A 19,557-nucleotide genomic window follows, 5' to 3' on the forward strand; every position below is an offset into this window, starting at 1 on the left:
ACATTAAAAGAATCGCACTGTGGCACACAGGCTAGATATACTCTATATATTAAAGGTCACCTATCATGCTATTTCTAGGCAATAGTATAGGTCTCAGATATATAAAAAATATAAAAAACACGTGTTTTGGTCAAAAAACCAAACAGATCACCAATTCTAGCCACACCTCATATCCCTCTATTTCTCTTCCTGTTACAAAAGTGCTGATTCTGGGTACAGGATCTCTTGAGAATGAGACCCTGTGTCTCAATGAGATTTTCCCACATATTAATGTATAATAGACATCAAAAAGTGCATTTTGCATGATAGGTCCCCTTTAAGCTAATATTGTAAGGAGAGGATTTAACAATGAATACTGCGATAACCAACAGCTGTGTGTGTGTGTGTGTGTGTGTGTGTGTGTGTGTGTGTGTGTGTGTGTGTGTGTGTGTGTGTGTGTGTGTGTGTGTGTGTGTGTGTGTGTGTGTGTGTGTGTGTGTGTGTGTGTGTGTGTGTGTGTGAGAGAGAGAGAGGGAGGGGTAGACACAGTTTAAACTGAAGCATGTGGGGATGGTAGTCATTTTGTAAATCTGCATGTGTGTCTAAATATTTGTGTGTCTGTGTTTTACGTCAACATGTGTAAAGGATAATTCGAATAAATGTGTCATTAGATCTGCAGCAGGGTGTGTGTGTGTGTGTGTGTGTGTGTGTGTGTGTGTGTGTGTGTGTGTGTGTGTGTGTGTGTGTGTGTGTGTGTGTGTGTGTGTGTGTGTGTGTGTGTGTGTGCAAAGGCAGATGATAAAGATGATGATGATTTTCAGGGCTGGATTGGTTTAGGTTGTGTGTGTACGTTTACATGCTGCATGTTTTTAGCTGTTTTCCGGCTCATATGCAGGATTGAGGAGGAGAGAAAGAGGTGGATGGGGTGGAAAAGAAAGGAGGGAATACAGAGAGAATAGAGGAGGAGTTCAGAGGGATAAGTTATGGGTGGTGAAAGCTGTGATGGATGGAGGGAAAGAAGTTCAGCGGGTCACAGAAGCTTAAACATCTGTGTGGTTGGGATTGGAGGGTTAAAGCCCCTCCACCCCTCTTGTCTCTGTAACATCTGTCTCATCTTCCCCACCTCAGGGAAACCTCTACGGTTAACCTCCACAGCTACTCTTATTCTCGGCGTTTTCTTTAGGTTCATATTTTTTTTTCCCATCAATCTTATCTCTGTACATCTATGTTACCTTCTCTTTGCATGTCTCTAACCTCCGCAGCTGTCACAGACACGAAACACACTCTATTTTCAGAAATATAACATATATCACATCTCTGATTGATTCACTTCATAGTTCTGAGTGATGGGTCACAGTGGTAAGTCACAGTGATCCTGCATTAGCCGTCCTTGGACTCTTTGCATTCAACATTAGAAGCTACTTTTATTGCTTTTAAGTAAAAGTGTACAAATGTCACAAAGAAGAGCACCATCAGATAGAAAACAGTTCTAAGGGACAGCAATGTTGCATTTATGTCATGTCGGAGTTATTTCAACCAGAAGTTAAATGCTAAATAGTTGTGTTATTGCTACTGGGATCCTACGATATGTCTTACATGGTATTTGACCATATGAAAGTGCTTGAAAATGATGCAACATTCACAACAATCAGTGTCCATCAATGAATTGAATGAAATCCAGATTTAATAGATACGATTGTGTCAATGTATTTCTAATCCCTTCCTGGGCTAATTCTGTATTCGTACAACTTTCTTGATATAAGCTCTGAGTTTATTCTTTTTATCTTTAATCAATAGTATTGATCTACGTCCTAATGAAAGCCCAAATGCTCTTTGTCTGCGGTGGAGTGTGTATTGGACCATGCTGTGTTAGAAGTATGCATGTACGCTTGTTAGAGTCCTGGTACGGCCAGGTTTCCTCTTATATTAAGTTATTTGTTTCCCCCATGACAACATTGCTCATGTTATCAGCTCTAAGTTGGTTAGGTCGCACAGTCGTCCTGCTGCTGGGGAACGAGGAGGTCCTCAGGTGAGTCTCCGTCTCTTGGTTTTACTGCGCCGTCTTAAAAAGGCACTAGGTGTGTGTGTGTGTGTGTCCCCGTGTCCGTGTCCGTGTGTCCGTGTGTGTGTGTGTGTGTGTCCGTGTGTCCGTGTGTGTGTGTGTGTGTGTGTGTGTGTGTGTGTGTTTGTGTCTGAGTGTGTGTGGTGTTTTATGTTCCCAAGGAGGGGGCCAGCTGATAACAACGGGTACAAATGTTAGATTGGGACACATTTTATTGAGCATACCTTTGGCCATCCTCAATCCGCCAAACCATAAAACAATAAGAGAATGCACACTGACACTCCCAAGGTCTTAAAACACCCCCAACCACCCACACACACACGATGGTGAACACACAGACACCTTGAACCCGACACGTTTTGTTGAACTGGGTTAGGGGGGAAGGCGGAGGGGGTTGGCAGGAAAAGGGTGGAGAGTGAAGGATGTTTAGTGTGTGACTCTGAAACTGAAAAACAAGAAACGAGAAGAGGGACACATCGTTCAACTCAGGAGATCCTAGTTGAAGAAAATAATCCAAACAGTTTGGACTTTAAAAATGTATCGGGACCGACAACATTTTCTCAGGGATTTTAGTGACGCATCTGATTCACTTAAATGTGTATAAATGTCTCGATACGTACATAATAATGCTTCTGTATTTCACCAATGGACTTAAACTTGATGCAGCCATTACATCATATTAAATGCCTACTATCTAAAACATCTTACTCTACCACAGTTAACAGGTCATGGTTTTGCAAGTCACGAATAAGTCCTCAGAGTCATGTCCCAGGTAAACCAGTAGACATTGCATTTTTTCTCTTAAACAAGACATAATGTGCCCTTTACCAACAAAGTTGCTGAAGATTGAAGATAAGGAACTTTAGAGACATTTTTTAAATTGTAACAAATATGCATCGGGTCATATGCACAAAACACAACAACATTTTGGACCCGTTTATATGACAAATTGACTGATTTAGACAGATATCTTCTTGATTCTTGCTCTATATAAGTGTGCATCTGATATGCAGGAAAAGGCAGCGTCCATGCTGATTTGAGAGCTTATCGAGTTCAGTCAGACACTTGTGCGAAAGGCTGTCGAGGTTTCAGTCTCTCACAGCTCCAGACCTCATTACAGCCAGGCGGGAGGCAACTGCACTCTGCTCCAAGTCAACCGGCTAATTGCACTTACCAGAGGGACACACACACACACACACACAACTTACAAAATGTTAAATATACACAACTATAGTGCATAAGGTGTATAAAAGCGTCTAACAAGTCAAATGTAATGTGTAGACAAACACATGCAGAGTGCACAAAACCCCAGGATAGAAGGGCAAAGGTGTGTGCATGTTTGTATAGATACAGTATACACACACACAAACAACATAAATATGTCAACAGGTTGTGCTCAGTCACAGCTGGTGGATACTCCTATAAGCAAAACTAATTGTGATGCTATGTACTCCCCCAGTGTGTGTGTGTGTGTGTGTGTGTGTGTGTGTGTGTGTGTGTGTGTGTGTGTGTGTGTGTGTGTGTGTGTGTGTGTGTGTGTGTGTGTGTGTGTGTGTGTGTGTGTGTGTGTTGCCGAGCAGTATGGTGGGTTTTTAATATTAATTGCATAGCTTCTTATTTGAGTTTGAGTCTTAGAGGGGGGTTGTTAATAATTTAGCAGCTACTGTATACCGCTCAGTGGAGAGCATTCCTCACCAACAAAAAACACACACACAAACGAGAGACTTCATAAACATACAATGGTCATTTATATCCAACCAGATGAGATGCAGCCTCGTGTTTCAGCATAATTATTCACATGCAGCCGTGCACAAATTAATGAATGTGCATATATGCAAAACACACAAATAACTAACATACACTAACATGTGACACACACACACACACACACACACACACACACACACACACACACACACACACACACACACACACACACACACACACACACACACACACACACACACACACACACACACACACACACACACACACACACACACACACACACACACACACACACACACACACACACACACACACACACACACACACACACACACACACACACACACACAGTACAAAAACCCCAAATCAAAGAGAAATGTCACATGTTAATGCATGTGTGCATTTTTAATGATATTTCCATTAAGTTCGCCTCCAGGCTGACACCACAATGACCTAAAACTGTGTGTGTGTTTGTGTGTGTGTGTGTGGGGGGGGGTTGTATTTATTGGAAATAAATAATGTGTTGGGCACTTACATTACATGAGAAATATTCATAAGACACTGTGAGTTAAAGTTCAGTGGATTGAAGATGTTTATTTTTTCAGAGAGGATTGTAGTAGTGTGTCCCGTTTCGGTTGAGAATAAAAATCCCTACGGCTTATAACACCCCAAGGGAGCTCTGTTGACCAGGAATATGATCATTTTATAAATGTTGATACGTTGGTCATGATTCTTGCAGAATATAAGCCATGCCCGGGGGCAACACATGTCGAAGTGCAGCAGACCTTCTAATGAGATCCCATTTAACTAATCAAGTGCAAGATGATTTATAAGGTGGTGTGTAAGAGGAAATGTTACACTTCTGCAGCACAAACTGTTGACTTTTCACTTTTTGTATCTTTCCCAAAGGGGGAAACAACGATAAAAATGAGGGAGAATTACTTTTTGCTCACAATTCAAAAACGTGTGACAAGTGGTTGTGATCCTGAATCTATAAAGTTCTGGGATCTGAAAGACTGTGAAACTGGAAGACTATGGTGTTTTTTGAATTAATAAACTGACACTTTCCTAAAGTACAAACAATTTGGTTGTCTCATTCAAGTTGAGGTCACTCTAGATCAAACACTACTGCTGAAAAACCTTGGCTAAAATGTTAGGGAAAAATTGTGGTTTATAGCAATTAAGCTATTGTACATACTTAGGGTCTGACATTAATAATTATAATAATAATAAGGTTCTCAACAACAACATTGATGGTTGGATTCCACCATCTCGACCCCCTTTATTTCTTACCCCTCTAAATAAAGGGCTGATTCCTGCATGGCACTGAACTTTGATAAGCAACACCATTTTTTATTCTAAACATATTCTTTACAGATAATAAGCTGCCTACAAACAATACAAACACATATTTACCATCCATCCTGGTAATACTGCCAAAGAAAAGTTTTGATCAGATTGAAATGATCCTAGCCTCGGTCTGCTAGCCTCCATCTACTTTACTAGTGACATACTGTAGAGCAAGAGAGGATGATTTAATCCAAAACTCCCTCCTCTCTTTCTAATTCAGTCTGACCTCCATTCCTATATCCATCCAGCAGTTCAGACCCTCTCCCACCTCGCTGCCCCTCTTCACTTCACTTCATCCCATCCCTTCCTCAACCCCCCACTCAGCTTTGGATAGCAGGGTTGAGGGGCGTTGGGGGAGGATGAGGAGGGGGATCAAAGTCATCCTGTCGTTTGTTTCCCATTGCCCTACTTTCCTCTGCTGCACCGCTGTAACACATTAGACCATGTGGGCCACTGGCCTACAGCACCAACGTGTGTGTGTGTGAGTATATTTACGGTGTAAACACGCTGTATATACACACAGTAGTGTATATACACCCAGTACTATACATGCACATGTGCATTTATGGGACTGAGAAATTCAGTATTTCTAGAAGTACAGCTCCATAGTGTGGTTGTACACCAACATTATTACAGTAGGTGCATGGATGTGTGTGTGTGTGTGTGTGTGTGCGCGTGCGTGCGTGCGTGCGTGCGTGCGTGCGTGCGTGCGTGCGTGCGTGCGTGCGTGCGTGCGTGTGTGTGTGTGTGTGTGTGTGGTGGCTCTGTCCCTGAGGGGAGAGTGATGCATCCAGGAAGGTAAACTATGCTCTCTCTGTCTGAATGTCTGCCTGTTTGGCTGAATGTTTACCTGACAGTGTCTCCGCCTGACTACTGCCTACTGTCTATATGCACTCTTGTTTTCCCGACTGTTTATCTGATATAGCAGCATCTGCCTGTCTATGTGAATACTACTCTGACACTTTGTCTCCCCGCTTTTGACTCTGAAAAATAAGCATCTCAAGTGCAGAAGAAAAAAAAGGAAAAATATAAACAGACCACAATATGTAAACAAATTTGATCCTAAAAGTTTATGCGTAAAGAGTAAAAATCTGATGCTGCAAATGTATGGTCATCGGCTGATTTACTGTAATGAACATTGATATTCAATTTGTAAAATGATGCTTGGAAGAGTATTTGTTTAGAAAATCAGAGGCCCCAGAACTGAACCTTGAGGAACACCTCACAATGCATCCTCATAAACTGCTGGCTTGTCTTTTTTTATAGAAATTGATTCTAGATGATATCCTCCCAATGGAATATAAAAGTCCTTGTTTGAGATTAGCTGTGTGCATCTTATTATTCCAGATAACACTGCCAAATCCAGCACATTGTATTCATTATTTTGGATGATCCGGCTTATTGTAAATGGGAAACAAATTACACATCAGCTAAATGAAGAATTCTAAATATGACCATGATAATAATGTTAATCTAAGAGGGGAATTAACAAGTGATGAAAGGATGGAAACTGTACCTGGAGATTAAGAAAAGTACATTTCTGAATCAGCTTGCACACTGGGATTTTTAAAGACTTGTCTCTAAACTGTACACACATTCAGAAGACAGAGAGAAGTGTTGAAACCTATCTTTTTAAATGATGGATGGATAGAGATGGAGGGAGAGGTCAGATGAGAGTCAGTTCAGTAATCTGTTTGACCCACCATCCTTTCTCTCTCCATCCACCTCCCCTTGTCACTCCTTTATTGAAAAGATAGTGAGAAACAAGTTATACAGGTACATCTATAATATCAGCAGTGAGACAATTTCAAGCTCAGTGTGTCAGAAGGTCAATATATTGGACTATCTATGAACTGCCATTTTGTTCTCCCTGTTTCCATGCACTCCTATCCTCCTCCCCTCTTCTCTTCTTCCAAGACGACGTCATCCTTGTTCTCCATTTCCTTCCCTCTCTGTTTTCCCCTCCCTCTCTTCAGTGTATACCCTGTGTTGAGGACCTGTAATGTCAGCTCCATCTTCTATTCTACGGAACAAGGGGTCTCCAGAAAAGGAGGTCCGGCACTCAGCTCTCCAGTACAGCTGACAGGAGCCTCTCAGACGGGGGGGATCTGGTGTGGACGGATCTCTGGAGCCTCGAGGGTGGGGGTGATGCTGGCTACCCAGGATGGAGAGGCACTTCTACAGAGCAGAGAATGATGTGGAGAGGCGTGGAGTGCACACTCACACACACTTTCTCACACATGCACACGTAGCCCTCTGGGAAAGCTAAAGAACGTAAGTGTTGTGAAATGAGACGATTGGAAGTGGAAGCAGAATTGGTGACCGGCCTTCCTTCCGGACAGTATGACTTCTGTCCAAGGTTGGACCCTATAGCATTGGTTTGATAAATTCAGAGTGACAGCTTGTGTCAAGGTTAGCCTTGCTGCAGTGCACTGGTTTGCCACTAGCACTTAATTGTGCAGCTGTTGTATGAAACCACATGTCTTCCAGAGGAAAGGCAACAGTCATCTTCTCATTGATGCTTGAGGATGGATTGTTTTGAACATTGATGTTTACAACCAGGGCGCCGGAGAACTGGCTCATGAATCAACATGCAGCTAGAACAACTCTAAATCTAATTTTAGTCATTTACAAGTTGAGCTGCCTGTGTGTTTGTGATTCCTTTTTGCCTGGTTGGTGAAAACATTTCTGATTTGGATTGTTTGCACAGATTTTCCCTCTTCCTCATAAGACCATCAGGCCTCTGGCTCTTTTATGCAACTTTCCAGTTTCCAGTTGTCCCTGGACTCATCAGTCAGCCATGAGCCACAAGTTTTCCAACTGCAAGTCTGGACCACAGTACAGTCAGAGCTTTTCATGTCAGCCGTCACTCTTAACTTGATGAGTGGAGCAGAGAAGAAGAAAGCAAGGTGGCGGTCAGGAGCCCTTAAAAGTGATATACTAGCTGCGTCTGAGCAGGACATTGGGTGAATCTGTGTGTGCGGACCATCTGCTCCGCTGAAATTAGCTGCCCACTCCAGTTAAATGCCTTGACAGCTTGCTGGTTAGGGAAACACCAACCTGATATTAACTCTTGGAGATGTATCAACCACAAGCTCTTTGGCTGCGTGTTCAAACCGTAGCAGCTCCTCGCGGGAAAGATCTGCTGCGAGTTCCCCACAGTGCTCAGAGTTAAGTGGGCTTTTAGCGCTGGAAGAACAAAAGAAAATGATATATATTGTTGACTTTAAAGCACTTCAAACAGGTTTAACATAGCAACAGCAGAAGCCATGACTAGCAAAGCTCTCAAACACCTTTTCAGAGTTAAAAGAAAAGAGTTAACATGGCAGAGGTAATTGCAAAGCACTAATGAAAAGGACTAAACTGGGACCACAGGAGTTCTCACAGTTATTCAAACACTAAAGAATAAAAATAAGAATGGCTCATTTGTTTCCGGATAACGTGTTTTGCATTGTTCTGTGTTACACGGTATCAGGCATACTGTACATCGATGACCTAACCTGAAGAAAAACAAGGGGGGACATTTCTTTTGATTCCTTTTCACGTAGGCAGCTTGCCTGTCATCAAATTCAGTTCAACTCATGTTTTAATCTACACGGAAAGGAACTGAGCCCGAGCTTTCCTTAGGGTGTGAGCTACTTCCAAGGACATGATTTCATTTAATTTTTTTTGTAAAGGATGGCCTTGTTTTATTTTTCAACAATCCAGAAACACAATTCCAGACACGTGGGAACCCTGAACATTTCCATTAGAATCAAACATCTGGCCAGGCAACCCAGCCCAAGTGTTTCAGACATTACTAACACTGAGTAGAGAGAGTACATGAGAGAAATAAGAGGATGCTGTGCTGCCGGCCGGTTTCCTTGGATTGGAGTCTAATTGATCAGGAAAGGCACTTCAACTGTGCCTCTCAGCTCCTCTGAGTGTTGTGGCATTTGGACGCCTACAAACCTCCCCTGGCTTCTATATGAGGTGTAGGGAACAGAGTGACCTTTTAATGACAGGACCTTATACACTCTGCCACCTACTGCACACACACACACACACACACACACACACACACACACACACACACACACACACACACACACACACACACACACACACACACACACACACACACACACACACACACACACACACACACACACACACACACACACACACACACACACACACACACACACACACACACACACACACACACACACACCACTCCTTCCAGTTTGCTTTAACAATCAGTTACACCTTCTCATCAAGCCGTCCTTTCCAACTATCTCATCTTGTGGCACTTTTCTTCAACCTCTTTTATATTTTTTTTACTTCTTTTAACAAACCCCTTTCCCTTACCTTTCCGTTATTGTTTCCCATATAGCATTAAAAACTTAAAATTACCTGGTGCCCTCACTAGTAACAATTATAATATATAAAACAACTCACTGACTTCATGCATTCATGGCATGTTGTTTTCACTCTTTTATATCATTGCCATCGTTTTTATCTTTGTTTGAGATGACCATTTTGAGTCACAAATAAATAAATATGTCACTTCATGGAAGCTGAAATGGGAGCTGATTGAGAAAACTATCAGTGGATTAATTGTAATTAAAAAAGAATAGCTAGTTGCAGCCATATTTAAAAAAAATACTTTAAAGAACTAAAAAAAACACCACATGCTCAGTGTAAAGACATTTAACCCTATCACGTATGTTTTAAGTCCCTCTAGAGATGTTATGGAATATCTAACGTAAATACATTTCTATTGTTATTCTTGTGTGGCATAAAGGGATTATAACTGCATTCTCTTGTGTGAATAAACAACCTTGAGTGTGTCCTGTTTTTCATTTAATCCTCTCTTGCTCCGAAAGGGATGTGTTCTGTGTTTTTCTCAGTATTTAATGATGAGCAAGAAAACAATGTTGACAAACTAAAAATATAATCTTCAGAGGATTTCCTTACTCCCCCGACTCTACCCCTTTACTTATCCCCTTCTTCCCCCTCTCCTTATTTCCTCGTTCCTCATCCTGCAGAGAAAGAAAGTTCTTGATGGAGATTGGTTGCAGCACTTTCCTCCGCCTGACACTGAACCGTCAAACTCACTCACATCAACACACACACACCTGGGCTTCTTTCACTACACTGCTGACTTTTCACTTTGCACAGTAGCAGCTTAAGAGTGGCATAAAAACAGAGCCACATAGACTCTGACTGCAACACACACACACACACACACACACACACACACACACACACACACACACACACACACACACACACACACACACACACACACACACACACACACACACACACACACACACACACACACACACACACACACACACACACACACACACACACACACACACACACACACACACACACACACACACACACACACACACACACACACACAGGTAATTGCTGTATCCTTGCAGCATTATGAAACAATACGGCTGTCTTTTCAAAGTGAGCACTCCTCACCACAGGAAGTCTTTCAGTGCGGAGAGAAAGAGACCAGGGTAAGATAAATAATGTGTGTGTGTGGGGGCAGAGAGAAATGGAGGAGAGTAACAGGCAGGTAAGAAAGCAATTAGGTGGGAGGAGAGAGAATAAAAGGAACAGAGTGAGGCAGAAGGAAGAAGAGAGAGCACTATGAGAGGAACAAAGTCTCCGTCCCAACCTTCCTGATCCATAATCTTCCATTACATGACCGTTTAAAACCCTTCATGCATGTTATTTTTGTTTCCTCAAGGATCATACTGTGTATTTCCTTTGCAAAAAGGTTGAAATATGATCAAAGTGCCTTTTAAAAAATCACTAACGCTTGTCATCTTACACTCAAATCCCTCTTCACTTTGCTACAAGACATTTCTCAAAATACATTCATATTCCAGGAATGCCATATATGAAATGTGAAGCTATAACAACGAGAAACAGACAGTCAATCTGAGGGTATAGAATGAAATCGAAATGAATGGAGGAGACAGTTAAAATATGTCTTAATGAAATCTTGCACTGACTGTCACATTTGTTTATTTTCCCACACTCTGCTAAAGCCGATGTTGTCAACAAATATCACTGATGGTGTTAAAGTGCAACATGTTTCATTCAATGTTTAAAAACACATAAGTTTGATTATTGTTAACAATAAAATAGTTGTGTCATTCATAAACAAATGGGAGCTGAAAATGTAATAAATGATGCCTATGGCAGCTACACAGAGCTGTGATTGGTTGGATCGGGCTGCTTGTGTTTTCAGGGTCAGTAATCTGCTGCTTTTTCAGGAACACACAACAAGCAAAGCCTAACTACCTTCAGCTCTCCACAATCACTGCAACTAATGAAAGCACAGAAGAAGCATGGTGGCTGCACAAAGCAAAGTAGAAGTGACCAGGATGTAACTTCAGATATATTATAGTAAAATCACTCTATATCACAAAGTGACAGAATGTAAAAGCACGACATCATCATTTAAACATCTATTCACACTTTATATTATAAATATTTCTTCTGTCTCGTGTTTTCTCTTTCATTCAGGTTTGTACAAGCTTCCCACCGCTTCACAAACATCTGATTCAAGGACTTTTCAACGACTCACCAGGCCGAATAACCTCAAATGCAAAGACCGCACACAGACATGCAATAAATGTAAATGATTGTTAAAAGAGGCTCACAGTCAATAAAGAGGGGCAAATCGGGGTGGTAGCTATTCCTTGAATAAGTTAGTGGAAGAGCTTAGTATGAAATAAAGAGCAGTGTGTTTAACTTCCTGCCGGTCCTTACCGTCGTCCTCCTTGCTGTGTGTGTTCTGCGGACTGTGGCGCATCCTCTCCCCTCGGCTGGCCGGGCTCAGGTCAGACGCTGCTCCCAGATCAGCTGCTAACCATGTGGGCTCGCTCATCTCTGCCTCCTCCTCGCTGCTCAGTGAACTGTCATCCTGCAAAAGGAAAGAACAAACAGGAAAATAAGATATCTATATTTGCATAATAATCAAAAAGTATTTCTATAGATCCAGAAACAAAGGGAATATACAATCTGATAAGACCACAACATTTCATTTTTCAGGCATTGATCCTCAGAGAAATCCAACGGTCAAGAATCTTTAATAACCAGAAAACACATTTGATCTATTAAAAGGGAATGTGGTTATTGCTGGTAAACACTACATACGAATTCAAAGTCTTCAGATTGCAAAAAAGCGTATGTCTTACAAAAGATGACCTTGAAGTTGATGTGGTCTGCACTTCACACAGGTGATTGGCAAAGTGATTTACTGACAGTAAGTATTTGAAAAATGTTATTTCCTTTAACAAATATTTCACTAAAATAATTATTGCTTCAACCCGAGATGTTTTATACAACATTTAATGTTAGATGTACGCATTTATGACATTGTAAGCAAAGTTGACTTCAAACCAAGGACGACTCGGAGAGTAACTTGACTGACAGCACAGTGAAACTTTAAGATCTTTTGTAAGAAAAAAGCAACATTGAACCTTTGTGTATGCTTTTGTCTGATTTCATCAAAACAGTGCGGAGGCAACACCAAGCGCAGATAGCATCTCACAAGGCAATTATCTTCTCTTGCACTTTATATGTCCTTGCTGCTGTATTGTATTATATATAGCAGCAACTTGTATCATTTTATTACATTGCATTTAGCTGACGCTTTTATCCAAAGCGACTTACAGTACAATAAGTGCGTTCGACCAACAAAGTACAAACTTGAAGAAAACAGAATCATATAAGTACATCAGGTTTCATCGAGCTAAAACATTTCAAGTGCTACTCAACTGGCTTTAGATAAGCCAGCCCTTTATTAGTATATAAGTGCTTTGTTAGTAATTCTATCGCTCGAAGTGGAGTCTAAAGAGATGAGTTTTCAATCTGCGCCTGAAGATGTGTAATCTTTCTGCTGTCCTGATTTCAATGGGGACGAGCTCATTCCACCATTTTGGAGCCATCATCATCATGTTCTTAAATGTTTTATGTGAGGGACTGCGGATGGAAATTAGCTCCGAGGTCAAATCCGGCATATTTAAACTATTTGCATTTTCTTGTTTTAAGTGTTCATTAATATGCATTGTCCTTGCTAAATAAACCATTAAATGAAATGAAAAACAAGGACACATTTATCGCCTTCCCTTTGTGCCTAAAAGGCTCCTTTTAGCATTCTGATACTCTTTTTACCCTTCAAGTGCAAACATATGGCAAAACACATTAGTGTAGATCATGATAGAAGTGTTGAAAAAATGTTTCCTCACTTGCAGACGTGTCAAAAAAGTAAAGCAATATGAACTATAAGGAAGAAAATAAGTCAGACGTAGAAGAAGAACTCGTAGAAGAAGAACTCGTAGAAGAAGAACTCGTAGAAGAAGAACTCGTAGAAAAAGGAAGGAAAGACTAAATCAACCAAACTGTCTCTTTTGTAAATCCATCCGATTATCCACCTTTTCATGAATGAAAATGTTTCGAGCCCTTTTTAATCTTTCTATTCAGCATCCAGGCATGACAGCTGCTCCGCCGGTTTAACCCAAACATCAGTGGAAACAAGAAACACGAGGCAGGGGAGCAGCAGGCAGGCAAATCAAACACAACATGGGTCTCAGTGTGCAGCACCTGCAGGCCTCGCTGCAGCGCACTGAGACGCTTTCCTCATAACTCTGAGCGCCTGCATTCCACCTCACACACTTCCCCTCTGTTCAAAACATGAAACACTCCCAATGGAAACAGTTTGCCAGTAAAGAGTTTCCAAAAGCTGAGCATGAACGTTTTTATGAAATAGATTTAACGGCTGTTAGATAAAACTGTGACTGACAAAAGCATGACAAGATGTACAGACTGAACATAAATTGAAGTTTAGAGATGATTCAAGACAAAGGAACGACACACGTGGGAACACAAATTGTGAATAATCTTCATTCAAGTTAAGAAGTCACAAATGTAAGCTCAGCCTGAAGCTAAAATACTTAATTTCCTATGTCAAGGTGACACATGGAGGAAAATAAAATATAATTTAAAAAAGGTAAAACTGTGAGCCAGGTAACAGAAAGAGCCGATAATCATGAACAGATAAAACACTAATCACTGATATTTGTACAATTTAGGACGTGTATACTGCACAATATTATAGGGTTAGGCAACTAAGTAAGTTTAAGACAGTGGGTTATAAAAAGCAAGAATAATAAATGTTGATTCCTGCATTAAAGAAAGATATTCAACACGACCTTTATGACCTCTATTTCCTTTACATCTCTCTACGAATACACAATACCTACAATATACCTTCAACCTTCAATATGTACAATAGTCCTTTAACTTGAACCAATAATTCAGGGTCTTTATGTGTATTAAAGTCTTCTGAGAAAACATAAAAGACTGGATGTTCCATAACCTACTAAAAGACAAGACTTCGGTTAATAAGCCATGAACATGCCCCAGAAACAAAGAGCTGAAACTTCATGACCTTACTCAGCGACAATCAGCTACAAGAAATCTGCAAGTTATCTCCCACTCCGCAGGAACACACACACACACACACACACACACACACACACACACACACACACACACACACACACACACACACACACACACACACACACACACACACACACACACACACACACACACACACACACACACACACACACACACACACACACACACACACACACACACACACACACACACACACACACACACACACACAGCTGTTATCAGCATCTAAAGGAGACCTGCACTCTCAGTAATGAGGCCCTAAGTGGTACAACTGCCTTTACTACACACACATGTTCACACACAAACACATGCAAAGAGATTAATGAATGAGCAAAGGCCTCGACGACACTGGAGCTAAGTAGCAGTAAACAGGTCCTTTCTTCACTGTTGTGACCCTAAAAAGGCTGAAATAAAAGGTGGACTGGCAAAGCAGCAGCCTCATGGCACAGAAGTCATATTTATTTTCTGGTTATTATACATCCGTGTCACCCTTCACTCTGAGCATGGTACGATGCATAATTCAGCAGTTTACATGTTACAGTGAAAAGAATGTTGCAGCTAATAATGAGAGCTGCTCTGCAACAGGATTGGCTGATAAAAAAAAGGTGAAGAATAAGTGTTCCACTTGGATAGCTGTTTGCATATGCAATCAAACAAAAAGTTAATTCATTCCTGGGGGAATCTACGTGACTGCGGATCTGTTTTTGTAAAGAGTTAAGGTATTTTTGCTAAAAACGAATGGTTATCAAAACCTACACCGCCTAAATTAAAGTTAAATTAAAGTGGAATAGTTCATCATTACATTTAAAACAGTGCATTATTGGTCCTGTTTTGTCTCGGTTTTGTTCAGGGCGCATATTCGATTAATAATTAATAGTAATTAATTAATACTTTCGCTAATACCGGTGGTGTTTCTATCCTTTGATAAAGAGATTATTTTCATTAGGTGGATCACCACAGGGCATACTTCAGATACAAAACTGTGCGGAAACCAGGCGATGGACTGCATGGAAATATGTACGTTTACTAATTTAGTCTATAAAGTTTTTACCCATACACTATTTATACATTATACATAAAAAGGGATTTTTGTTGGTCTTTCTTCTACTTCTACGAGTTTACATTACTTGATTGTTTCCTCTTGATTAATTGCACAAAAAAAGTAAAGTACCTCTGCCCATGTAGCAGAGGGGATCATGGGAGCAGAGTTTGGATGGGGGGGGGGGGGCGTCTGGAGGTCATTAGGTTAACGAGGAGGTTTGGGGGTAGGGTAGATAAAGCCTAATCTCTTCCCCTGAGCACGTCTAGCTTTAAAATAAGAAGCTTTTTTGTACATGTCAAGTAACCACAGTGAGTTGCATTACTTCAGCACAGAAACTGTTCTTTTCCATTCAGTAATTTGCAGCCTCATAGATAATTTTTCGACACCTTTTCCTCCCATGTCATCAATTCCCAACATGTAGTAAGAGTGACGACATCCATGTTATATATATTATCTCTTATATTTATCCAAATATAATGTGCTTCATAGCTGTTTCAATCTGAAAACGTAAAAAGCGTTCACAAACTGTTCATCTTAGAGGTAAAAACCATCCTACGTTTGAATAATTAGTTGATGTGCCGTCTTCTCGTCAAATACCCTAACCAGCCAGAGGGAGAGTTCAAACTACAGTTGGATGTTCCTCTTTAAATCAACAGAAAACCTTCATGCATGCTCTTTTTCGCTGTCACTGCACAATCAATTAAAAACTGAACTACCGCAGGGGATTCCACGGCTCCCACTGAAAGAGAAAAAGACAGTTGTATATAAACAACTCTTGGTGTAGCTCCTGCAGTGAGTCCATGTGGCAGCACTGACCCATATCTGTCCATTAAAGAGGCTTCTCAGAGGACGAGCTTCCCCTGGCTCGTCACACTGGATTAGCTTCCTCGCTGCAGCCAGACAGAACGACTACACTCGCCAACAAAAAGTGGAAGCATTGACGTAGGTCTGAAACCAGCTAAGCTTTCCAGAGAGCTGTGTCATTAACTCTCAAAGCCTTCAATCCAGGGAAATTACAGACACCTAGTCCTGCAACATCGCATTATATTTCTAATGTGTCTACAACAGGCAGATGGTGTTTGAAATTAATTTTCAAGCACCTACCTACGTCTCATTTATTCTTCGTGTTGCAGGGTTCTGTGATCATCTGTTTCAGGATGTGAAAAACATATGCCATGAGTGTGTAAACCGAAGAAAAACAAGAAACCGAAGAAGTATACAATAATGTTTATGAAGGTTTCTCATATTTTAAAAGTTGAATCCAATTAAAAGTTAGCATGTTGACTGACAGTAACCTTTAAAACTGTTTCTTTGATTTACTTGATTCATTAATTGATTCAAAAACCACAAACCACTTTTAAGCAAAGTAAAAAGGGTCCATTTCTTTTGCGCCAAAAATCTGGAACAAACTCCCAGACAACTGCAAGAAGAAGACTTTTCTGTCTGATAATTCAATCAAATAATTATTCATGTCGTACACTGCGCACTATTTTACTCAACCTTATTTTTTTGGCTTGTTTTCATGTTTTACTCGGTCTGCTTTTTAAATGACTGTTGTTAATATTGATTGGATGTGTTTCACTGTCCTATTGCACTTTGTCTTCATTCTTTTGAAGTTTTATGTCAAGCGCTTTGAAGTGCCATTGTTGATGAAATGTGCTCTGTAAATGAACCTGCCTCACTTGGACTTGATACGTTTTCCTTCCTTTACCTTTCAAGTTTCTTCCAAATAATCATGTTGTTTTAGCTGTGCACCATTGTTGTACTGTGACCGTCCACACAGCGGCGTGTGTTGACGCTTCACCATTCACTTTGAATGGGGTGACGTCACTTTTCGCCGAACTGCATCGTGGGAAGCGAAGCGGAGCGTTGCTGGCGTGGCTCGCTGCAAAAGTTGAGCAATGTTCAACTTTTGACGCCTCGGCAGAAGCGTCAGCCAATCGAATCATATGCCAGTATAAGCTCTAGCCAATCAAACCGCTGCTTGTGTGTCAGGTGCGGGAGTTTCATGTGATTGGTTGTTGGTCGAGTTTCAGACACGCCCGCCGGCAAGCGTCAACGCACGCTGTGTGGACGGGCCGTTAATTGAAGCTCAGAGAAGCCAACTGACATGCCTCAGGGTCAAATTGTATTAAACACTTTGATTTGGAGCGCATCAAAAATAAAACGCTGAGTCTCTGTGGGCCTTTAGGTTGTCAACACCAAATATGAATCAGGAGGAAAATGTGACAGCTGGACAAAAGTCAACTGCAGGTTTGAATGCCTAATAAAAAGGGTAAATATTATTTATGATAAATTGATCAGACAACGTTTAAAGGCAACTGAAATCACTCACACTTCCCGGTATTCTTCACTGAAAATGTTTAAAAGAGCTAATATGTAAAGGAAAGAAAGAAAGCGGCTCCAGGCATTAGCACTGTGGGATAATACCGCCTCATAGCTAAATGTAATTCCAGGAGGGGAGAAAAGGGAAAGACCAAGATTTCCAGGGCTCACATTCCAACCGGTTACAGATACGCAAGTTTGACAGCGATTTTGTGAATTAAGGGCTCGGCATGTTAATCAGCTCGGAGACTATTCCTAGGCTGGTAATTCACCACAGCCCGGCCCATGAATCAACTCTGACAAATGATCAAATGAGACCTTATTTTAATCTACTCTTAATTCCTTTTCAATTACTATCATCGCCAGCCCACATTACCTCATTTTCAATTACCATATAATCTCAATGCTATAATAACTGGTTAGTGTACATCTCTTTGTCGTGGTGCTGGAGGACTGAAGAACAGAGGATTCGTATTAGACTCTGGAAACTATCTAATGGTAAATCTGTCCGACTTCACTTTACATAAAAGCTCTTGGAAAAAGAGCGCTGATGAGGACACGAGGAGGCTCTTCTTCTGTGGTGCTGTGAAACCGAATCGCTCTTTTCTTTTGCTCTGACCAGAAACCAGTTTCTATGAATGTAGACACATGTCTTGGTATTGTAAAGTTCTCTTGTCACATTGAAGGTAAGTCACCTGATCGAAACTAAATAACAAGAACGCATTTGTCAAATAGGAGCAATACCTGGAAACAAAGTAAAATGACAAAAATGTGTTTTTAATTGTGTATGTGTGTAACAAAGACATGTTTAGAATTGGCATTCCAGAAAGGTAAAAGGTGGGGTTAGGGTTAGGGTGTGACGGTGGATTAGCAAATGGATAAGAAGTGGAGGATTTTATGGTTTAATGGTGGGAATGTTTAGACAGCTCCTAAGGGAATTTATGGTAGGATTGTTTGGCTGCTTGCTTTCGTCTATATGATGGGACTGTTAGCTGTGTTCGTGGTGCAGAACTTCTTTATCCCCTGAGGACGAAGTTGCTCTGTTTCTACATTTTGAGATCGATTTCAATTTTATTTTGACTTTCTTTATTACTTTAAATGTAAAAAAAGTCAAACATGTTTATAAATGATTAATTTGTTTGTCTAAGGGGAATTACATGTTCAACCAAATGTATCATTGCAAGTCTCTTTTTCTTTTTTATGAAAACATGTCGATGAACAAATAAGTAACAAATCATTCTATTATTTATCATCGACATGTTAAAGGACAAGGCTGTTGATGAGAAATCTTCTTAAAAACCCCAAAACAACCAATGAATTCAACGGCCTCAGGTATCTACTCCTCTGTGCTATCGAGCTCCATTGTTATCCAAAATCTGTTAAATCAATCGACATCCATAAAAACACGACATGTTACTTCATGAACACACACACTGTAGATTATGTTGACTCCCACATACAGCGTCATGCTGACACAAAATACTCACGAAAGTACCAAATGTGGATTAAATATTCCCCAACGAATACACTATGTCTTTAGTGTGCATTAATACTAATACATTTGTGA

General features: G+C 40.7%; 1 protein-coding gene across 1 annotated transcript in view; it reads right to left on the bottom strand.

Annotated features, from left to right (window-relative positions):
- The window catches only part of nol4lb (nucleolar protein 4-like b), a gene marked incomplete at its 3' end in the record, with an annotated part of 139,492 nt that overhangs the window by 40,829 nt on the left and 79,106 nt on the right, over positions 1-19,557 (bottom strand). Inside the window, 1 exon segment of the mRNA XM_079673570.1 lies at positions 11,906-12,059. Within this exon segment, the coding sequence (XP_079529696.1) occupies positions 11,906-12,059 (154 nt within the window).

The sequence above is a fragment of the Notothenia rossii genome (genome assembly GCF_949606895.1).
Source record: "Notothenia rossii genome assembly, chromosome: 4".
NCBI lineage: Eukaryota > Metazoa > Chordata > Actinopteri > Perciformes > Nototheniidae > Notothenia > Notothenia rossii.